Source organism: Hordeum vulgare, chromosome 7H (genome assembly GCF_904849725.1).
Source record: "Hordeum vulgare subsp. vulgare chromosome 7H, MorexV3_pseudomolecules_assembly, whole genome shotgun sequence".
In the NCBI taxonomy this organism is placed as follows: domain Eukaryota; kingdom Viridiplantae; phylum Streptophyta; class Magnoliopsida; order Poales; family Poaceae; genus Hordeum; species Hordeum vulgare.
Window position 1 is genome coordinate 270,058,843 of NC_058524.1, and position 21,654 is coordinate 270,080,496.

The following is a 21,654-nucleotide window of genomic DNA, read 5'->3' on the forward strand; positions in this document are numbered from 1 at the left end:
TGTTTTTTTTTAAAACATTCGATTTATTTCGTTTTCACAAAATAGTTGTTTTTCAAATGCCCGTAGATAATTAACCTGCGTTGGATCGCAACGATTTAAATATGTAACTTGATTAGTTTTTCGCGTAGATTCATATTTTGCAACTTGCATGCATGTTCGGAGTGGTTTGACCCGCTGTTTACCTAGTTTTGCGTGCTGTCCTAATAAGGAATTATCCCATATTTATTTTTGCATGAGTCGGGATTGTTCCAACCCGTAGATAAAATGTTCTAGTTGTTCGGGACCCTTTGCCATATATTTTAGAGTAGTTGTTTGCATTTTGCATGTAGGTTCCGTCGCTAGTTTGCTATGTCGTGTTTAGAATATATTCTCGCATATATGTGTGGCGTTAGTTTTATTTTTCAACCCCACATATTATATGTGTCCGGGATAGAAAAATTCATAGAATTTAACTTTGCATTTAGTTTTAGCTTTTGAGCAAGTTAGTGCACGTGATATTTTGCCATGTGGCCCTTTTGCTTATTTTGTGGGATTTATTCCGTGCATGATATGATGGACTTGTCAACTAAAGATATGCCATTGGATATGTATGCTAGCCTGTGATAATTTTGGTTGCAACAGAAACCCATGTTTAAGTGTTGTTTGCTTGTTGTCAACATGCTAGAAAATAGTGTTGATTTGGAGATGCTGAAATATTTCTAAGTCATAAATTTGTTATATTTTGTTGTTGTCTTGTCATGAATTTTGCTAGTGATCTATAGCTCTTTTGAGGTTCGTGCAATGAAGTTTGTTGTAGTCCTTAAGATTCTCTAACATGTTGTCAATTTGCATGCCATTTGAAGCTCTGTAACATATAGTTTTGCTGCTGTCAATATGCATTCAGATCAAAAACTGCACTGTCAAAAACTGTTATTTTCACAAAGTCTGAAACTATGTGTGAGATGTCATTTAGTGATCCATGCTGCCATGCTATATGTGCATCTTTACCACCGCTAAAAAAAGTAACATTGGGCATTTAGATTTAATCTAGTTCTCCCCAACTACAACTATTTAGATACAGAAGGAGTATTTACTCACAACTGCTCATATCAATCTGAATAATATAGCACAAAAGGGCCTCTAACTATCAAGCTAACAGTTAGCTTCTATAAATATAAGTACAATCACAAATACAGCACACATGTATTTGCTCAACTGTTGTGTTGAATAAAGGTAGGTAAATATAACCACCTGGGGATCGCAACTGTACTTGGGCCCGTAAAATGAAGTTTCACGCCACCAAAAAGCATGAGAGACGGATCAAGCACCTACACAACTTTCCCAGCAACCATAACTCGAACTGAAACTTCCTCCGCCAGTCTTCTGAGCATACTCTGCAATGGCTTTGCGCGCACAAGCGTCCCACGTCCTTGCGATTTCTCGCAGCGACATGGGCTCAGCTAGACCCCGCAGTAATATGCCAAACTTTGAATTTGCTTTCATAGACAGGTCATCCGAGTTTCTGATGCAGGTTCATGGCAGTACTGTTAGTTCAATTTTCACCTAATAGTAAGCTACACTAGGACACAGGGATACACGGGGACTAGTGGACAGAGTAACTACGGACCTTTGTTCATCGGGAAACTTGTCGAGGAGCACCGGGGAGCATTTAGGGTAGCGAGCAGGAACAAGCAACCTCAACGGCGTAATTGGACTCTGGCAAATTCCAACAAGAAATGAGCCGATGAAATAGACCCACAACATAGAGTATGCTTTCAAAAGCTTACCATCTGTGCAGATGCAAAAATGGACTTCAAGCTCGGACTAACAGCCACAGCAGTAAATGTGCATTTGATGACTGTCCCTTCAGCTCCTTCACATGTACCAGCGAATGACTCAGCATCATCCTCACATACATGGAGCTCCGTGTCTATGAGCTGTTGGTTTATTTCCTGGATCTCCTCCAAGAGAGCATGATTTACCTGTACAAAGATGAACCAAATGCCAGTGAAAATGCAACGTAGCCAACAATTACCAGTCAAAGGAACTACATTCCCTACCCTTTTATAGAAAAGCAAACAAATAAATAACCACTTGATTTGGTCAACATCCCTCGTCTTCCTCTCTCGGATCTTGGCCATCTTATAGATGGCGGGAGTACTTTGACAAGCTGTTCAATGGGGAGAGTGAGAGCTCTACTATTGATTTGGACGACTCCTTTGATGATACTAGCAGACGTTTTGTGCGACGAATCCCGGAGTCAGAGGTCAAGGAGGCTTTAAAGAGAATGAAAGGAGGCAAGGCGATGGGCCCTGATTGTATCCCCATTGAGGTGTGGAGAAACCTCGGGGACATAGCGATAGTATGGCTAACCAAACTTTTCAACCTCATTTTTCGAGCAAACAAGATGCCAGAAAAATGAAGACGGAGTATATTAGTACCAATCTTTAAGAACAAGGAGGATGTTCAGAGTTGTACTAATTACCGTGGAATTAAATTGATGAGCCATACAGTGAAGCTATGGGAGAGTCATTGAGAACCGCTTAAGAAGAATGACAAGCGTGACCAAAAATCAATTTGGTTTCATGCCTGGGAGGTCGACCATGGAAGCCATTTTCTTGGTACGACAACTTATGGAGAGATATAGGGAGCAAAAGAAGAACTTGCATATGGTGTTCATTGACTTGGAGAAGGCCTATGATATACTGCGGAATGTTATGTGGTGGGTCTTGGAGAAACACAAAGTCCCAGCAAAGTACATTACCCTCATCAAGGACATGTACGATAGTGTTATGACAAGTGTTCGAACAAGTGATGGCGACACTGATTACTTCCGATTAAGATAGGACTGCATCAGGGGTCAGCTTTGAGCCCTTATCTTTTTGCCTTGGTGATGGATGAGGTCACAAGGGATATACAAGGAGATATCCCATGTTGTATGCTCTTTCCAGACGATGTGGTGCTAGTCGATTATAGTCGGACGGGGTCAACAAGAAGTTGGAGTTATGGAGGCAAATCTTGGAATCGAAAGGTTTTAGACTTAGTAAGACTAAGACCGAGTACATGAGGTGCACTTTCAGTACTACTAAGCACGAGGAGGAAGGGGATGTTAGCCTTGATGGGCAAGTGGTACCTCAGAAGGACACCTTCAGTTATTTGGGGTCAATGCTGTAGAAGGATGGGGATATCGATGAAGATGTGAACCATCGAATTAAAGCCGGATGGATGAAGTGGCGCCAAGCTTCTGACATTCTCTGTGACAAGAGGGTGCCACAAAAGCTAAAAGGCAAGTTCTATAGGACGGCGGTTTGACCAACAATGTTGTATGGCGCTGAGTGTTGAGATGGATGTGTGGCCACATGTGCAACAGCTAGGTGTGGCAGGGATGCGCATGTTGAGATGGATGTGTGGCCACACAAGGAAGGACCGACTCCGGAATGATGATATACGAGATAGAGTTGGGGTTGGGGTAGCGTCAATTGAAGAGAAGCTTGTCCAACATCGTCTGAGATGGTTTGTGCATATTCAGCGCAGGCCTCCAGAAGCCCCAGTGCATAGCGGACAGCTAAATCATGCTGATAATGTCAAGAGAGGTCGGGGTAGACCGAACTTGACATGGGAAGAGTCCGTAAAGAGAGATCAAAAGGATTGGAGCATCACCGAAGAACTAGCCATGGACAGGGGTGCGTGGAAGCTTGCTATCCATTTGCCAGAACCATGAGTTGGTAGCGAGATCTTATGGGTTTCACCTCTAGCCTACCCCCAACTTGTTTGGGACTAAAGGCTTTGTTGTTGTTGTTGTTGTTGTTGCTTCAAGTATAACTACTGGATAAAAATCTTAATAACATACCTCAGTTTTTTGCCACTTGGCCTGTGAGCTTGCAGTTGATTGTAGATCAGGGGTATCTACACTAAATGTTTGCTTGAAGCTATCGTTGACACTTCCAGCTGATGACACATTAAGAGGCATCGCGCTTGTATCACGCTTCATTTTCTTCGATGCACCATTTCCATCATTTGTTATAAAATTCCTGGCTTGTAACCGGCACCTTGTCATAGCAACTAAATCTTCACCAACAGCAGCTCTCGAGCCATTACCAGGTGCTGATCCAGCAATCCTGTCGATCATGCTGACAACACATCGAATGTCGCTAACTGCAGCATTAAGAGACTCACGCTGTGTTGTTCGCAACTGCATGTAACACAACATTGAACATAAACAGGCAAAATATAATAACTGGAAGACAATGCATCAACTAATTTGAAGGATTAAACCGAACTGTGTAAATGGCTTCTTATGTACTACCGCAATAGCAGAACAGACTACCAGACAAAAAATCTAGATTCTGTAGACTAGCAATCAAGAGAAGTAATGAAACCAGGTCAATTCTTTTTGTTTTCACATGAGCTTTCAAATATTAGGATAGCAAGAATGGACATGGATAGGCACCATCGCTATCATGTGAAAAACTAGTAGACTGAAGTGGGGTAACATATTTTCATGTTACACTTGTAAATGCTTTGGGATCTTCAGATGGTAAGAACGAAAATGATTATGCAAAATTCTTATCATTTGAAAAACTAGTTAATTGAAGTGGACCAGAAAAGGGAATAATATATCTAACTCCTATAATCAAATTCCCATTCTTGGCCCTCATTTTTTTTATGCCAGTATGCTTCAGAACAGTCTGGCGTGCTTCAGAAAAGGGAATGATATATCTAACTCCTATCATCAAGTTTTACAATACTCCTACTCCAAAAGGAGGACCTGCACGCTTTTCAAGATTTAACTTTGACCGTCAATTAGAATTATCATACATAAGTTCTGTAACAGAAAAATTATACCATTGGAAAATTCTTTCTGATACGAATTTAATGGTATAACTTATGTGACATGTAACCCACATTCCATTCGTTAAATTTATGGTCAAACTTGAATTTCGAAAAGTGTGTGCGCCTTCTTTTTGGAGTCGGAGGGAGTACATTCAGAAACACCGATTAAAGCACAAAAGTTTACATAGGAAGTAAACATAAAGTTGACAAGATACTTACTGCTTTAAGTAAGCGATCCAGAGGCCTTTCTATTGCGCTCGATTTGGTTGGAGCTTGACTTGGCATGTTAGCCTGACTTCCATCCACACTTGTAAATTCTGCTAGTAAGGGCGATGCTGATATCCCTGGTGTGTTGACAGCAATTGATTGTGCTTGTGGCACTAGGGATGTTTGCTGATGTCCAGCCTGCCCAGTATTAGTAAGTGATGATATGTTGGAGTGTGGTTTGTCTGAATCTACTGGTATAGGAGAAGGGGCGATAGATGGGGATGGCGAAGGAACAAATGGCGAGTTAGCTGAATGCAAGGGTGTCCCAGTCTTGACTTGAGATGGCAATGGATTGTGTTGATCAACCTGAGGAGAATGGTGAGAAATTTGTGGGGATGATGCTTGGAGGTTGTTTTGTGGTGACGAAATTGGGAAAGCACCTTTCAACTGCTGATGATAATAGTTATTGCGTTGGCCCAAGTGCTGTTGATACATACCAGGTTTCATTGCAGTTCCTTGTCTAACCTTTAACTCGTTAACGTCATTTCCAGCATGAAGCTGTGGAACCTGTATCTGTACTTGCTGCTGTTTCTGTAATTGTTGCTGTATTGGGAGCTGCTGTTGAAGCATTTGTTGCTTCTGCTGGTACTGTTGAAACATCTGACGCTTCATTTGCTGACTCTGCATCATTTGATGATCCTGATGCTGCTGCTTCAGCTGCTGCAATGAACTTGCATTTGCTTGCATGGAGTTACCATTACGTTGCATCGTACTCATTGAGTTGTGAGATAACATACTACTAGTTGTCTGCAGTTGTGCATTCATTGTTCCCTGCATCAGCACAGTGCTTCCTTGTTGTAATGCGCTACTCACTGAACCATGCTGAGAAGAATTGAAATTGCCTCCTTGAGCAGCCTCCAAATTAGAGTCAGCCTGATGCTGTATGTTTGCACCATTTTGTTGTGTGGGGGCACTGAAGTTCTTTGTTGAAGGTGCGGGAACATGCTGGATACCAGCTGCACTAGAGGACTGTAATCCAGTGCTCATACTTGACAAACTTGCTTGAGGATTAGCATGACTATCATGCTGCTGCAAAGTTTGGGAAGGCTGTTGCTGCTGTGAAATGCTAGAATTAGGAGCTTGTCCTACAGGTGGCTGGAACTGTTGCTGTATTTGTGGCTGCACTGGCTTCCTTCTTTGTGAATTCAAGATACTGATAATCTGTTTCTCGTATTGAGGAACTTTGTCCCTCATAGCAGGTTGGACAGCAGTCTTGCTAATTTGCAGCATTTGTAATATACGTTCCAACATTATTTTAAAGCTCTTCATTCTATCATACTGCTCAGATGGCTTTTGAGGTGGTATAATGCTGTCAACATGCTGTAGCTTCACAGATATCTTATTGAACAATTCACTGAGTTCTGCAAAGTATAGGTCCTTCAAGCTCTTAATCTGTTGACAAAGACCACATACACATAAGTTTGGCACAGAAGCTATATAGAGATGAAAACAGAACAGCTAATAGATCATAGTTTGTCTAACTCAGCAAATATGGCAGTGGCAAGGTATTTCAAGTACTTTTAGAAGCATACAAATCTAAAACAACATAAGAAACTATGATGCCCATTACATAAAATCGCTTTAATAAAGATTGCTACCTGCCTTGAGGATTTACTACATCACATACTCTATGGTTGTGTGCTCCATACCCCACGTTCATACAGAATTCCATGTAATGGGCATCACAGAAGGCTTTCTATCATAGCCTACCCTAGAAATAGTTATCGGTACCATTGGCTCGCTTCATGATTCGCACTAGCTGCTTGGTGTGGTACCGTCTGAAACCCATGTGATGGGCTAATTGAGCTGTGCATAATGGGCTGACAAAAAGCCTGCCCAGCGTGTGCTGACAAAGGATTCGCCTTCAGTAGAATCTGTACGCCGCAGGTTCCACCGATCGACCAGCATGTTATGCAGGTTCCAATGTGTACGGACACACCGTTACGTCTCGTTTTCGCAAGTGACGCACGTTGGCGAGACGGACGCAAGTTCGGTCCGCTAGCCGTGACGGATCCATGTGTATGCCCGGGAGGAACCTATGACAGCCATGGGTTAAACCTACGCGTCGTATACGTATCCTTCTGTGCACCGCGTGTATCCTTGTGATATGTAGCACGTCAGTCGCGTGTCCGTGAACCGCATTTGTCTGTCCGTGTACAGCTGCGTGATATAGTCTCATGGGTTTGAAAACCGTATGGGTGAGTCATACGCGTGTACGTATTAGTCGTGCAGTAGCGTCAGATTCATGAGAGCAGGGCTGTCTTTCAATGCATATACAGAGTCTCATGAACTGCCGTAGTAATGCATGCCGGTTTCAGCTTGTCAGCAAGCACAGGACGCGTGTGTAAGGGCCTGACGAGCGTCAAGGGTCTCGTCCGACGACGCAATTCAAAGCCATAGTATGCTTTGTTCATATATGCTACCACGACCTCCCCCGTCGAGCGGTGCAGCCATCATAGTAGCTAGGCGTACCGACAGATGAGCCGGGATCTTATAAGAAGACTGCCAGAATGTAGTACATCTACACATTAGACTATTTTGTGTTGTATCTTGTATGAAATTCCGGTTCCAATTCCAGAAGAGGTATTGGCAGGTTGTTGCATCTTCTAACATCTTTGTTCTAAGGACCAAAGTCCAATTTTAGGAAGTTCCATGAAACAGTATAACGCCTTACCATTTGATATATCTCCTCTTGCCAATCACCTGTACCTGCATGGCCTGTTTGAGCAGTAGAGTCCGCAGATGCTGCATAAAATGCAAGGTTGTCAAAGAGTACTAGGATACAATGAACAAGCCAACAAATAACAAGCTAGAAGAACAATGTAGGATGGAATGCAGGGGCAATTGGAAGACTTGTGAACCAAAATGAACAATCACAGAAGATCAATATGGTCAGCTTTGTCATCATGATCATTGCACGGTATCATTTTCAGAAAAAAAAAATCCAACAAACAAGAAAAAACAATGTAGTGGGCGAAAGTCACAGAAGATCAATAAGGTCAGTTTAGTCAACATGATGATTACAGAGTACTTGATCACTATATATAATTCCACATTCAAGCTGTCATTCTATCCACCATAGTGCAGGTAAAAAAAGAGTGAAATGCAGTTTTGAAGCTTTAGGGCTAACATGACACCCCCTTGATAATTCTAGGACCTGTGGTGCATTTTACTGGTAAAAAAACATATAAATACATCTGAATTATGAATCTGGTTTTCATCTCCAAAAAAGTTTCATTAGTTTCAAGCTAATTCATGTACCATAAACATTAATTTCATAATCTGTTTGAGGCGTACTTAGGGCAAAGCTAGTGCAATGATGCCGGTTGTATATAAAACATGCCACCTAGACAAAAGTCTAAATACCGCTGTGGAAGTCCAGTTAGTGAGGGAAAAAAAGAGATATTGTACCTTATCAAGATACATCGGAAGTCCAGTTAGTGAGGGGAAAAAAAGAGATATTGTACCTTATCAAGGTACATCACTTATCAGGTAACCCAAGATAATTATTATTTTCCACTCACAGAACATATTAAATGGCAGCTCCATTAAGTACAACACTAAGATACAAGTCACTGGAAGAGTTGTATCTGAACACATATTTAATCCATATGATGCAATACAAAATGCAATGGGGAGTGCCCTTAGAGTTCAATAAGTTAGCATCCAAGAATCCAGGTTGTAGTCTAATAAGGACCTTGTATTATAGTTCAACACAACTTTTCGTGTGACAAGGGTGTGGGGGTCCTGATGGACAACACACATTACGCCTAATCTATACTATGTAAGGCGGAAATAATGAGGCCAGATCCATAAGTTAGTTTGAACTGTACAAGCAAAGTAACACAGCAGGAAGATATACACTAGGAAGTCTAGAACAGGGGGGGAGGGGGGGGGGGGGGAGAGAACAATAAGAGCATACAATGGATCTACAAAGTGTATGTGAAAACTTACTACTAGAGGAAACTTCTTGAAGGCCCCTATGTGCCTGAATAAATTGCTTTTGCTGATCCATATTATTTTGTTGCAAGAGCATGCCTCCTGAAGTTTGCAGTCTTTGCTGCATGGAGGATTGCTGCATTCCTAATTGCTGTTGTACTTGGTTAGGCTGAGACTGGAACTGCGACATAAGATGCTGTTGTGATTGTTGAAGTTGGTTGTGTTGAGACTGAGGTTGCATCAAACCCATTGGTGGCTGCTGAGCATGCTGTTGTTGCTGTGGTTGCTGAACTTTTGTTTGTAGCATATGCATCCGCTGCATGTTTGAAACATTAGGAACAGTTCCAAGAAGCTGCTGCGGCTGTTGATTTTGTTGCTGCTGCTGTAGACCCGACATGTTTGACTGAGAGCCCAATTGCTGCGGCTGATGCAAAGGCATAGACGTCTGGTTCAACATCTGCTGTGTTTGCTGCACATTCAAGAGATTATTTGACTGGACTGGTAGCCTCTGTTGCTGCTGCATATCCATAGCACCATTCTGTTGACCAATTAGCTGATTTTGTTGTAAATTTGGTTGTTGTCCCATCAACTGTTGTGGCTGCTGTTGTAAAGGGATATTGGGCTGCTGACTCTGCAGAGAAGGCTGTTGATGCATGGAGGACTGTGCTTGTTGCTGCTGCCTCCCAACAGATTGCTGAGGTTGCTGGAGCAATGATTGCACAGATTGTTGTACGGAATTCAATTGATTCTGTTGAATACCACTCTGAGTAGCTGACTGCATGGCCATTGGCTGTGTCTGTGGAACGGTGGACTGCGCAGGGTGAAGGCCAGATGACATTTGCATCATGGATTGCTGTGAAGATTGCATCTGTGTTGGCTGCAACAAAGATTGCTGCTGCTGAATATGCGGTTGCATAAGTGAATTCTGCTGCAATTTCTGCTTCATAAGCATTTGCTGCTGGTGATAAATTAACTGCTGTGATTGTTGCTGTTGCTGCCTTCCTGCCATTTGCCTTTGTGCAGCATAAATATCTTGTGAAGTGCCTTGCGCCAAGCCATTATTCATTGTGTTTTGTGGCATGCCAGACGCATTCTGCATCGTTGATGTTTGGTTTACACCTGGCAAGCTCTGTCCGATATTAGCGAGGGAAGAAGCTTGTACAGATGTAGAGCTATTTGGCTGCCGGGCCTGTTGCTGAGACATCAAGGGAATTACTGATGTTTGTGCTTGATTGCTGCCTTGTGGAGGCAGTCCAGGAGCTGTTTTAAAAAAAGTGTCATATAGTGTGTAAAGAAAGTATCTTGTGAACAAATACTTCTTGTGGAACTGTAACAGGCACACAAAGCGCTGAAAGCAGCATCTTACAGGTCAAATTAGGACGTTCTGCATTTTCAATGAGGAAAAACATGTACCAGAGCAATTAAAGGGCTGTCAATCTGATTTGTTTTAATGAGCATGCAAACAAGTGTTTGCGTATCTTTTCGTTAAGACGGGAGTCAACATAAGTACAGCTCAGAGTGATCAACTGATTTAATAGCTAATGGTTAGTTCCTTTGCGACAAGCTGAGAAGCAGATCACATCTGAGTAGTAGCAAGGAGAGAATAAACATAATTCTACAAAGAGAGAATAACTTTTGTACAATGTTACTGTGACTGAACGGTCGCAGCATTGCAACCTAACTCCAACATAAAGCTAAGTTACATTTAACCTACCATATGGTATAATCATTTCATGAGTGTGTCGTTTCACAACATCAATCAACTGTATATTATAATGGATAATGAACTTAGCAACAGACCACCTGGAAGATACCGACCTTTTAACCCTGAACGGTTGCAGAAGTTCACTTTCCAATCTTGAACTCTGAAACCAGTTGTTTTTAACCTTGAACTTTCAATCCATTCATTTTACACATTTCGTCCTATCACAAGCGGGTTCTGCTGACTCAGAAGGCACATGGTAGATGTCAGACCCAGAGGAGTAGCTTGATTTCAGAGGGAAATTCATGGGGTTCAAGTACATGCAGAGGCACCTAAGCCAGCCAGGAACACTGGCGGCGCAAAAGGGGGAAACCCTAAACAAGTTATGCCCTCAACGAGCTGGAATCCATGGCTTTATAACCTTACAAAGCGAGGTAAAAATGCTAAAAAGGTGGCCGGCGATCCGGCAGCCGGCGCTGCAAAGACAACAGCGACACGCGCGCTGTGCAGAGCCGTCCGATCGGAGAAAGACGCTATCTGAAGCCCCCTGCTTGAGCGAAGCGGTAAGGTTGGTTACTGAGCTTTGGATCGACGATGGACAGTTGAGTAGGTTGGCGCCAAGATTTTGAGTTTGAACGTCTGCAGCCCTCGCTGATTGTTGCCTGCAGCATCAGTTGGGTCCTGACAACTCCCCCTGATCGACATCAGGCCTGTCCTTCTGAATGCCGGGAACACCTTCTGGATGAATGCTGCGTGCTCCCATGTGGCGTCTTGTTCTTCCAGATTAGCCCACTTAATTAGCCAGCAAACTACAGGTATCTGTATATCGCCCTGGATCCTGGGGATAAGTTTTCTATCCAATAACTTCTCTGGTTCCAGAAGAATGGTACCATCTTCATGGAGTAATGGCAGGTTGGGGTTAGGAATGGCTCTAGGACCCAGGTGTTTCTTCAACTGACTGACATGAAATGTGGGATGAAGTTTGTAATGGTCTGGCAGGAGCAACTTGTAGGATACTAAGTGTTGTATGTCTGTAAGGTTGCAGTTTTAGGTAGACCATATCCCCCACATCAAGTGACCTTTCATATCTTTTCTTGTCAGCATAGTGTTTCATCCTTTCTTGTGCCTTGAGAAGATTTGCTTTGATCTGGGCAGCAATTTGTTCTGCAGGAATGATAGAAGAGAATTCCTGAACTTGTTCAGCAGGGTACAAAGCAGCTTCAGCCAGCATGCTGGAATGTCTGTTGTAAAGAACCTGGAAAGGGGTGATTTTCAATGATGTGTGGTAGCTTGTATTGTACCACCATTCAGCCAGAGGTAACCAGTTCATCCACTTCTTGGGTTGTAAGAAGGCCATGCACCTGAGGTAGTTTTCCAAACACTGATCGACTCTTTCAGTTTGCCCGTCTGATTGGGGGTACACTGATTGACTCTTTCAGTTTGCCCATCTGATTGGGGGTGGTAGGAAGTACTCATTTGAAGTTTGATGCCCAATTTCTTGAAAAGTTCCTGCCACAGGTGGCTAGTGAAGATTATGTCTCCGTCAGTAACAATGACTGAGGGTAGGCCATGCAGTTTGAAGATGTTTTCAGTGAAAGTTGTTGCTACAGTGCTAACTGTAATTGGGTGTTTCATTGCAATGAAATGTCCATATTTGGTGAATCTATCAACCACAACCAGAACCATGACCTTGTTTTGGGAGGTGGGTAGCCCTTCGATAGAATCCATGCTAATGTGACACCAAGCAAAATCAGGGACTGGAAGAGGCTGCAGTAATCCAGGGTATTTGAAGTGTTCAGGTTTGTTGATTTGGCATGTTGGGCACTGTTTGATATAATCAACAATGAATTGTTTCATTCCAGGCCAATGGAACAAGAGTTTGAGTCTCTGATATGTGGCTCTGTGTCCAGAATGTCCACCTAATTCAGAGTTGTGTAGGGCAGCTACCAACTTAGTTATGAGATTATTGTCAGTGCCAATGACAATTCTGTTTTTGTACCTTATGATGCCCTGCTGAAGAACATAGTTTGGGATGGCAGTTGCAGAGGTTGCAAGTTGGGAGAGCAGATCTTTGCATCTCTGGTCATGTGCATAGCTGGATATGACTTCAGAAATCCACACTGGTTTTGCTTGACTTGCCACCAATGAGTATAGTCTGTATTTTACTCTAGACAGAGCATCAGCAACTTTGTTGTTCTTTCTTTGCTTATATTCAACTTTAAAGTTGTAACCCAGAAGCTTGATGAGTAATTTGTGCATAAGTACAGCCCCAATGCCATAAGCACAAGCATCTGTTTCCAAGATGAAGGGTTGGGAAAAGTCAGGGAGGGCAAGGACAGGTGCTTGAGTCATTTTGTTTTTCAGTGTGTTGAAGGCATCCATTCTTTCATTTCCTCATTTGAAATTGTCTTTCTTCAGTGATTGATATAGGGGTTTGCAGATATACCCATAGTTTTGGATGAACCTTCTGTAGTAACAGTAACCAGTAAGACCCAAGAAACTTCTCAGGTGGGTGACATTTTCAGGAGTTGCCATTGGACTATTGCCTCAATTTTTGTGGGGTCAGTGGCAACACCATCTCCTCTAATTACATGTCCCAAATACTCTACCTAAGGTTGTGCAAAAGAACATTTACTGAGCTTAACATATAGTTGGTTTGAACGCAGGGCTTCCAGAACCAGCTGTAGGTGTTCAAGATGCTCCTTCAGGTTTCTGCTGTAAATCAAAATGTCATCAAAGAAAACCAACACAAATTTTCTGAGATAAGGTGCCAGGATAGTATTCATGAGCTGTTGGAAAGTGGCTGCAGCATTGGTCAATTCAAATGGCATGACTAAGTATTCATAGTGGCCACAATGTGTACTGAAAGCAGTTTTGCCAATGTCCTCCTCTTGCATTCTGATTTGGTGGTAGCCACTTCTTAAATCCAGCTTGGAGAACACAGTAGCTCCCTTAAGCTCATCCAGCAAGCAGGTCTTCTATGACAAAAATGGGGTACTTGTTTTTAACAGCTTGCTCATTGATCTTTCTGAAATCATTAACCAATCTCCAGGTCATGTCCTTTTTCTTGACCAGGAGGGCAGGGGAAGAATAGGGGCTAGTGTTGTCCCTAATGACTTTAGTTTTGATCATATCCTTGATGATGCCTTCCATAGCATCCTTTTGGTATTGTGGTAGTCTGTAGGGCCTTTGATTGATGATTTTAGCCTGAGGTGTGAAGGTGATGACATGGTCAATAGATCTTTTTGGAGGGAGAGTAGTTGGGGTACTGAAAACAGGTGAGTACTTGTTTATGATCTGCTGAATAGGTTCTGGCACAACATTTTCCACTGGTTCCTGCACAAATATTCTGTTGAGGAAGAGTACAGCTCCACAAACAGGTTCATCTGGGAAGGCTTCCTTAGTATCCAGCTCTTGGACAGCAGCAGTGGGTAAGCTTTCGTCCTTGAAAATTTTCTTCTCCCCATTTTTCGGACTGATCTTGACTTGCATCTCATCAAAATCCAGCTCTACTGGGCTGAAAGAGGCCATCCAATCTGCTCCCAAAATTACATCATAGCCCTGTAGTTGTAGGACTCTGAAGTCAGTGGAGAACTGGGTTCCTTGCAGGGAGAATGGGGTTTGCAAAGCAACAAATTCAGACCAGGGGGTCTCTCCATTGGCTACTATCACCTGTCTTCTTTTGGTTGGAGAGAGAGCACATTTTGCTAAGGCAGCAATCTTGGGTGTGATAAAAGTAGCAGTACTGCCACTATCAATTGGTGCAGTAGCAGGAGTGTTGCCCAACATAACAGTAACTGTGAAACTGAGCTTTCTGGTTGATCTCATGCCCATAAGAGCATGCATGGATATTTGTAGAGCATCATCACCATCAAGGGGAGGGGGGCATCAGCTTCATCAGCGACTTCAGTGTAGTAAACCAGCTCAGCATCCTCTGGACAAGCATCTTTTAAGGCCTGGATTTGAGCTTGTTTGCTAATTTACACACTTTTTTATGGCCAGGGAACCAGGGCTCCTTGCACTTATAGCAAATTCCTTTTACCCTTGCTTGTTGGATTATAGTAGCTGTGTTGGTGGGGCCTGGTTTGCCTAGGTCAAACTGTAATTGTTTCCTGACTTGTGTGAAGTTAGTTGCAGTGGAGACAATTTTTCTTTGTGGTTGTGCTTGCTCAATTCTTCTTGCTAGCCAGATAGCCTTTTGCAAATCTGCAGGTTCATGGCACTGGACATGGTGCTGTATATTATCCTGCAGTCCAGAGATAAAACTGGATTTGTAATAGTCTTGTGGCAGAGCAAGATTGTCTCTCCTCATTAAGTTCATTGCTTGTTCAAACTTGAGGACATAATCATTGATAGATCATGTTTGAGTGAGAGCATGGAATAACCTGACATTATCACAAACTGAAATTTCAGCAAACCTGTCACCCAGCAGTCTGCAAAACCTGTACCAAGGGAGTGTGTTTGCAGTAATTCCAGTCCCTCTCCACCATTCAATTGCAGGTCCCTTGAGGTAAGTGACCGCAATCTCAGTCTTCCGTTCCAAGGGTGTTCTTGCAGCTTCAAAGTAGAGCTCAATGGTTTGTATCCAGGAGACTGTGCCAAAGCCATCAAATTCAGGAATGTTGTACTTGGCTGGCTTTACTAGAGCAAGAGGTCTTCTGTTGTCAGGCACTGGGTCTCTAGTACCCATTCCACCTCTTCCTTCCATTTGATGAGCTTGATCATGTTGCCCCTGGTCATTAAGTATCAGCTGTTGCCCATTGGTTGCAGGAGGGCTAGCAGTAGGGGGTCTTGCTTCAGGAGGGATGTTTTTGTTTGCTGCAAAGTGAGGGTGTCTGTAAGGTACTTTGTTGCTACCATCCAGGTTGAGTTCCTTACATGTCTGCTTGTCCACCAGTGTGGCAGAGCCAGCAGTAACAGGAGTGTGGTAGGCATCTTGGAGATTCACGGCAGGCCCTTGAGGGGTGTTGTGAGCACCACTACCCTGTGCTACTTCTTGGGGGTTGGGTGGGTTCTCTCTTGGTTTAGGGAAACCTGCGATGAAGTTGGACAAGGTGCTCTTTAGCTCATCTAGAGTGTTCTGCAACGACCCGAAACTGGTCGTCATGTGCTCTTGGAAAACCTCAAAATCATGTCTGTCTGATTCTCTATTTTGCTGCAGGATTTTGATATCCAACTGCAGGGATTGCCATTCAAGACGATCCGAGAAGGAGGAATCCGTCGGGCCTGTCATCTTGTCCAGAAGGGAGCAATGGGGCTAAGGAACTGGCAAATAGCCAAGTAACATGTCGCTCGGTGATCTTGGGCATAAAAGAAAGGAATTTTACCACAGCCTGAGCTGTAACCCGACCTTTGCCGTCGATCCTGCCGCCGTTAGCACCGCCGCCAACGCCACGCCGCCGGAAGTACACCGGATTTGGGAGGGAGGGTGGGATTTTACTGCAGAGGCGGTGTGTTTCTGCAACCACTTCCCGCGCCAAACCTGTACCGAATTTCTCACCGCCACCACTACGCCGCCGGAGTTCACCGCCGCCACTAGTCCCCGGTGAGAGAGGGAGGACTTTACGGCTCCTCCAACTCCATCTCCACACCGGATCTCGCGCCGCCAAGGGGAAACCTTGCTCCGATTACCACTTGTCAGACCCAGAGGAGTCTGAAGAACATCGGTCAACACTAACGGCAGGAAATTGCTTGCAACTAGCTTGATTTCAGAGGGAAATTCATGGGGTTCAAGTACATGCAGAGGCACCTAAGCCGGCCAGGAACACTGGCGGCGCAAAAGGGGGAAACCCTAAACAAGTTATGCCCTCAACGAGCTGGGATCCATGGCTTTGTAGCCTTACAAAGCGAGGTAAAAATGGTAAAAAAGGTGGTCGGCAATCCGGCAGCCGGCGCTGCAAAGACAACAGCGCGTGCACGTTGTGGAGAGCTGTCCGATCGGAGACCGACGCTATCTAAAGCCCCCTGCTTGAGCGAAGCGGTAAGGTTGGTTACTGAGCGTTGGATCGACTATGTACGGTTGGAGTAGGTTGGCGCCAAGATTTTGAGTTTGAACGTCTGCAGCCCTCGCTGATTGTTGCCTGCAGCATCAGTTGGGTCCTGACAGTAGGCATATGGCATTGGCATCACAAACGGTTTCTGCTGACTAAGAAGGCACATGGTAGACATCTAGCATTGGCATCACAATATGCCTCAGCAACTTAACTAAAGGTTATCCTTAAAATATGAAAGAAAAAGGAAATTCTTTGGTAAAATCTTAATAATTTTGAAAATTCAGAGGGGTTCAATGGTCAACTGATGACTTGTTGCTAGCCAGTGTGAAAAAACATTCTTCGAGTTCCCTAATTACAAAAAACGTTTTTACAAATAGCCAGCCTGAAAAAAGTTTCCCCTGAATATCCTTTTTCAAACAGATTTTTTTTCAAAGAACACTGATTATGGTTTTTTCTGATGCTCCCAAACTGTTAACATTTTCTTTCTTAAATTGCTGCTGAGGTATATAAGTTGATGCCACATCAGCACAAGGCCACCATGGTTAGGGTAAGGGGGTAAAGTAAACTGATTTAGTAGTTCACGGCTAAAAACAACCAGTTTCCGAGTTCAAGGTTGAAAGTGAACTTTTGCAATAGCTCAACTTAAAAAGTGGATCTTTTTCAGTACTAATGCTGACACATGCATCCTTATTAAAACCGACCAGACCACTGGTTTGGCAAGAATATACCGGAACCAAGCCGTGTTCCAATCTAGTTCACAGTAAAGACTGTTCATCCAATCAGTCTGCTGCAAAGCGGCGAAATCCCCGTTCAACAACCCAATCTAGCGCTGGACCGGGGGTCAACAAAATATTCTGTATGTGCGAAAAATCAGACCATCTTTAAGGTGGAAAGGGGGAGTACCCCAATCGAATAACTAACTAGGCTGTTTGTTTGTTATTCTCTAACAGAAAAAACCATGCAATAATATTTATTGAACCAACAAGTTGGACCGGGGAACCAGCGGCCTAACCACTGAATTGAGGCACTTACTGTATCACGCCAGGTTCAATAACTACGTACACACGACACAAGCTAGATGCAAAATTATTGTACATTATGCCGGAGAGAGTGGATGATAATCGAGCCGCTAGTGCAACGCTTCCTTAAATACCTATCTGGATGGCCCGCTCGACTAGGGGGGGGGGGGGGGTCTAACGGTACACTCGATACCCTTGCCACGCACTTCATGTCCGTCTTCAAACTCCCAAAAAAAAAATCACCAAACGTCGATTAGACGCTCTTTCTTTTGGGCTGCTGCGGAGATGTGCTCGGGAGCAAAATGCCTCGTCGCCTGGAAAAATGTTTGCGAGGATAAAATGCACGGTGGTCTGGGCATCAAAAACCTTAAACTACAAAATAACTGCCTCCTTCAAAAATTTGCCTTCAAACTACTCTAGAACCCCAACGTCCCTTGGACCAAGTGGTTCCATCACATGTATTCCCTAGATATTTCTGACCCTCCGTCCTACCCATCCTTCCTTTGGAGGACGGTCAAAAACCAACTCCATAGTCTGATGTCCATCTCTTTTGTACTCACAAACAGGGGTGACTCCACCTTCTAGTACGACACCTGGCTCACTGATACACTCCTAGCCCTTAAATATGCCTTCCTATTCTCCCACTCCACCAAACCATATGCCCTGGTCTCCGAGGTTATGCATGATGGCTTACTCGCGATCCTGCGGACTCGCCTAACTAATGCGGCTTCCGCACAGCTTGCTTCTGTTCTATCTTTGTTGCAGGACGTCGCTCCCTCGGTTCTCCCCGACGACAGGTTCCTTACCCACGGCGTCACGTTCTCCGCGCGGTGCGCCTACTCGCTGCTCTCCTCCGCCGACGAGACTGACCCTCACGCCGACTATATCTGGATCTCCAGGGCCACCATCAAGGTCAAGATTTTTGCTTGACTGCTTCTGAGGGATAGGCTAAACACCAAGGCCAACCTCCACCGCAAGACTATCGCACCCGACTCCTCCTGCCCGCGATGTGCTCAGCGGCACGAAGACGCGTCACACCTGGCACTTCATTGCCCTAGAGCTGTCCACGTGTGGGATCTCCTCGGACTTCAGCCTCCGTCCGACATCGGCCTCATCTAGAACACCGCCACCCCGATCGGCCTCGACATCAACATTTGGCCCACGGTGGCCCTCGCCATTCTCTAGAAACTTTGGGACTCTCGTAATGCCCGGGTGTTTCGCAATGAGAATCACTCTGCTATGGACACTATTCGTAATGTAACATCTGATCTCACTCTCTGGGTCTTTAGGTTTAAAGACTCGGTCGCCAGAGAAGCCACCATCGTCTGGCGGCACTTTCTTTCTTCTCGATGTAGCCCGTAATGTAACTCTGGCTTTCGGGCCTTTCTTAAGTAATATTCAGGTGGGAAAGCTCTCCCCCCCCCCCCGGGTGGTTGTTCAAAAAAAATGACATTCAAGTGAACATGATAAAACGTGCAACCTCCGTTTACTATATATGGTACCTTACCGGAGTTGTTTTGATTTGGTATCACTTGAGCATTTCCAGGAGCTTGTTGTGTCTTCGTCTCCATAGAGAGCATTTTCAGAGAAATCTTCCGCAAATAATCAGACTGAATAATACAAAAGAAAATGATGTAAAGTTCTATAACAAATTATTAATAGTGGTTTGCAACCAACAGTTCTGGTGTGATTAGAAGTTTAGCACAGTCGAGAAGGTGTTTCAGCTTTAACATTTGAATTCAAAAAAAGTCACCTAGGTAGCAAAACACACTGCCTCAAATAAGTGATATGAACAGAAAATGTCCCCTGACTTTATCAAATAAGCAAATATCCACCATAACTGAGTTAGGCAATATGATGAGGAGTTGTAGGCTGCTCCAAGGTTTGCCACAAATAAACCAGAGGAACAGAAATTCGAAATAGAAATAGTGATATATGATACACCACGACCAAAATAAATGCATTTGATTTTTTTTTACCAGACTGGAGTAGATGCAATTAAGATGAAGCTCATTCAAACAGAGGGAAGGAGGGAGTAAGGTCTTGTTTGATTTTCGGTCCGAGATAAATGATTCTATACCATACACTGTATCCCGTGGACTTGGATAGTATACTATCCTTTTAACAAAATATAGTTTTATTTCATCTTATAACAAATTTGTATGTATGGCCACATAGCCTAGAAACATGGATTGGAAGAGTAACTAACTGAAGACACTCAAGGTACACAACACTACAAGATTTAACATGTGATCGATAAGATCATGATCAGCGTTTTGGTCCATCATTATTTAACTAACATTCAAAACATAGTATCTTATTAACTTACATTTTATATACATACTAAGTGTGAAAATGCTAAAATAACTGGGATGTGCTCCAGATGGTTTGAGTGTGGATGTTGGCACGGCCAGGGGCCCAATTCAAGTCCCGGCAGCACAGAAATAACGTGCGTATTCACAAGCATGAAAAAAAAACAGGAAGCTAAAAAGCCAAGAGACAGGTCTGCTCTATTATTATTGACTAAAAGGAAACTCCATAACTAATGTGTGCTCTGCTCCGAGAAGCTGTGAACATTGGTTAAATTACCTGATTGGTTGCTGCAGTATAGATCTTCTCTTCGAATCTGACAGCGATTTTTTGAAGTTCGTTGAGTCCCTCTGGCACAGATACTGGCAGATGCTTCTTGAGAGTTTCCATTCTACAGACATAAGGGAAGCATTGATTTTTTAACTGTTCTGTGGATAAAATATGTTGCATCTGAGATGTACAGTGGAACGAGTAGGCAGAGCAGCCAAGGTAGATCTCCAATTATCAATCATATTCCTATAAGCAAGGCGTAATTTTGGGGTTGATTTAGTCATGACTTGTGATCATGTGCATATTATCCTTGGGAAAGCATACGAGAAACTATAGTTTCAGAACAAAATTGCACCCCGGAACAGTAGTAATACTCTCTCCGATCCATATTAATTGTCGCTGGTTTAGTATTGGAAGGGAGTAGAATGGTTTACCCTAGGTGATCAAACGTTGTGATATTCAGTACCATGACAAATTAGCACCTCTTGGTCGATAAACCTGTGTAAATTGTTGAGATATAATTCTAGTTAATTAAGTAATTAAACTGGATTCAAGGCAGGTGTAATACAAGTTGATTAGTGAATTCCCACAGCCGGGAACTTTGACAATAGAGGCCCAGAAACTGGGTAGATCGACGACGAATCTGTTGCTGCCGCTATGGATATGGCTAGATCAAAGCTATCAGATGGATCGATGACAAAACTGCCCCGAAAACACACGCAGGAAATTCCTCTTTGTTTCTACTGAAACCGAAAAGGCGGATGAAGGATCGAATCAAATCAAATCAATTAGAGGGAGAAGAAAGCAAATCAAATCAAATAAATTAGAGTCCCTACATCTTATTGACGATCCTGCTACGCGCCTCGGGCTGGAGCTGGGCGCGCCAATCACCTCCGGTGGAGGGCGGGGCGTTCGGGTCAACACCGGCGGCGGCCGCGGCGGGGTCCGACCCTTGGGTGGGCCGCCAGTTGGCGTCCATGGTCGGGATCAGCGATTCGTAGGTCTGGAGGGGATGGATGGAGGTTGATTCTGATTTTGTATATACAAAACCGGAGGACGGCGACGAGGACTTGCAGCGTGCCTTCGCCCGAGTGGTTTAACTTCCGCCGCAAAAGTAGTAGTAGTAGTAACTACTCCTACTCCTACCTCGCCTCTTTTTTCTTTTCCTTTTTTTTTAAGAGAGAAATTGGCCAGTGATAGGCGCCGGTCAGCCGGCCCAAATTTTGACCGGTTACAGGCGTTAGAGTGTGCATGTTGGAGTATGTACGTGTGGTTGTTCGGTTAGACTCCTCCTATCGTTTTCTTTCCCAAATCCTTCGCCGCTGGTCGCCACTCTAGCCGT

At 43.8% G+C, this 21,654-nt stretch overlaps 1 protein-coding gene across 3 annotated transcripts; it reads right to left on the bottom strand.

Moving 5' to 3' along the window:
• Nucleotides 1-993: 993 nt before the first annotated feature.
• LOC123411893 (mediator of RNA polymerase II transcription subunit 15a) lies at nt 994-21,409 on the bottom strand. Of its 3 annotated transcripts, none has more exons than XM_045104851.1 (10): nt 21,149-21,409; nt 20,322-20,433; nt 19,240-19,342; nt 9,034-10,278; nt 7,754-7,824; nt 5,032-6,471; nt 3,830-4,171; nt 1,767-1,961; nt 1,607-1,695; nt 994-1,501 (listed from the first exon to the last, which is right to left on the bottom strand). In XM_045104851.1, the coding sequence occupies exons 1-10, from the start codon at nt 21,289-21,291 to the stop codon at nt 1,300-1,302; spliced, it is 3,942 nt and encodes a 1,313-aa protein (XP_044960786.1). In that variant the 5' UTR covers nt 21,292-21,409; the 3' UTR covers nt 994-1,299. The 3 variants fall into 3 exon arrangements, with proteins under 3 accessions (XP_044960786.1, XP_044960787.1, XP_044960788.1); XM_045104852.1 differs by lacking the exon at nt 21,149-21,409 and adding an exon at nt 20,747-20,796; XM_045104853.1 differs by lacking the exons at nt 19,240-19,342; nt 20,322-20,433; nt 21,149-21,409 and adding an exon at nt 10,837-10,927.
• Between the last annotated feature and the right edge of the window lie 245 nt (nt 21,410-21,654).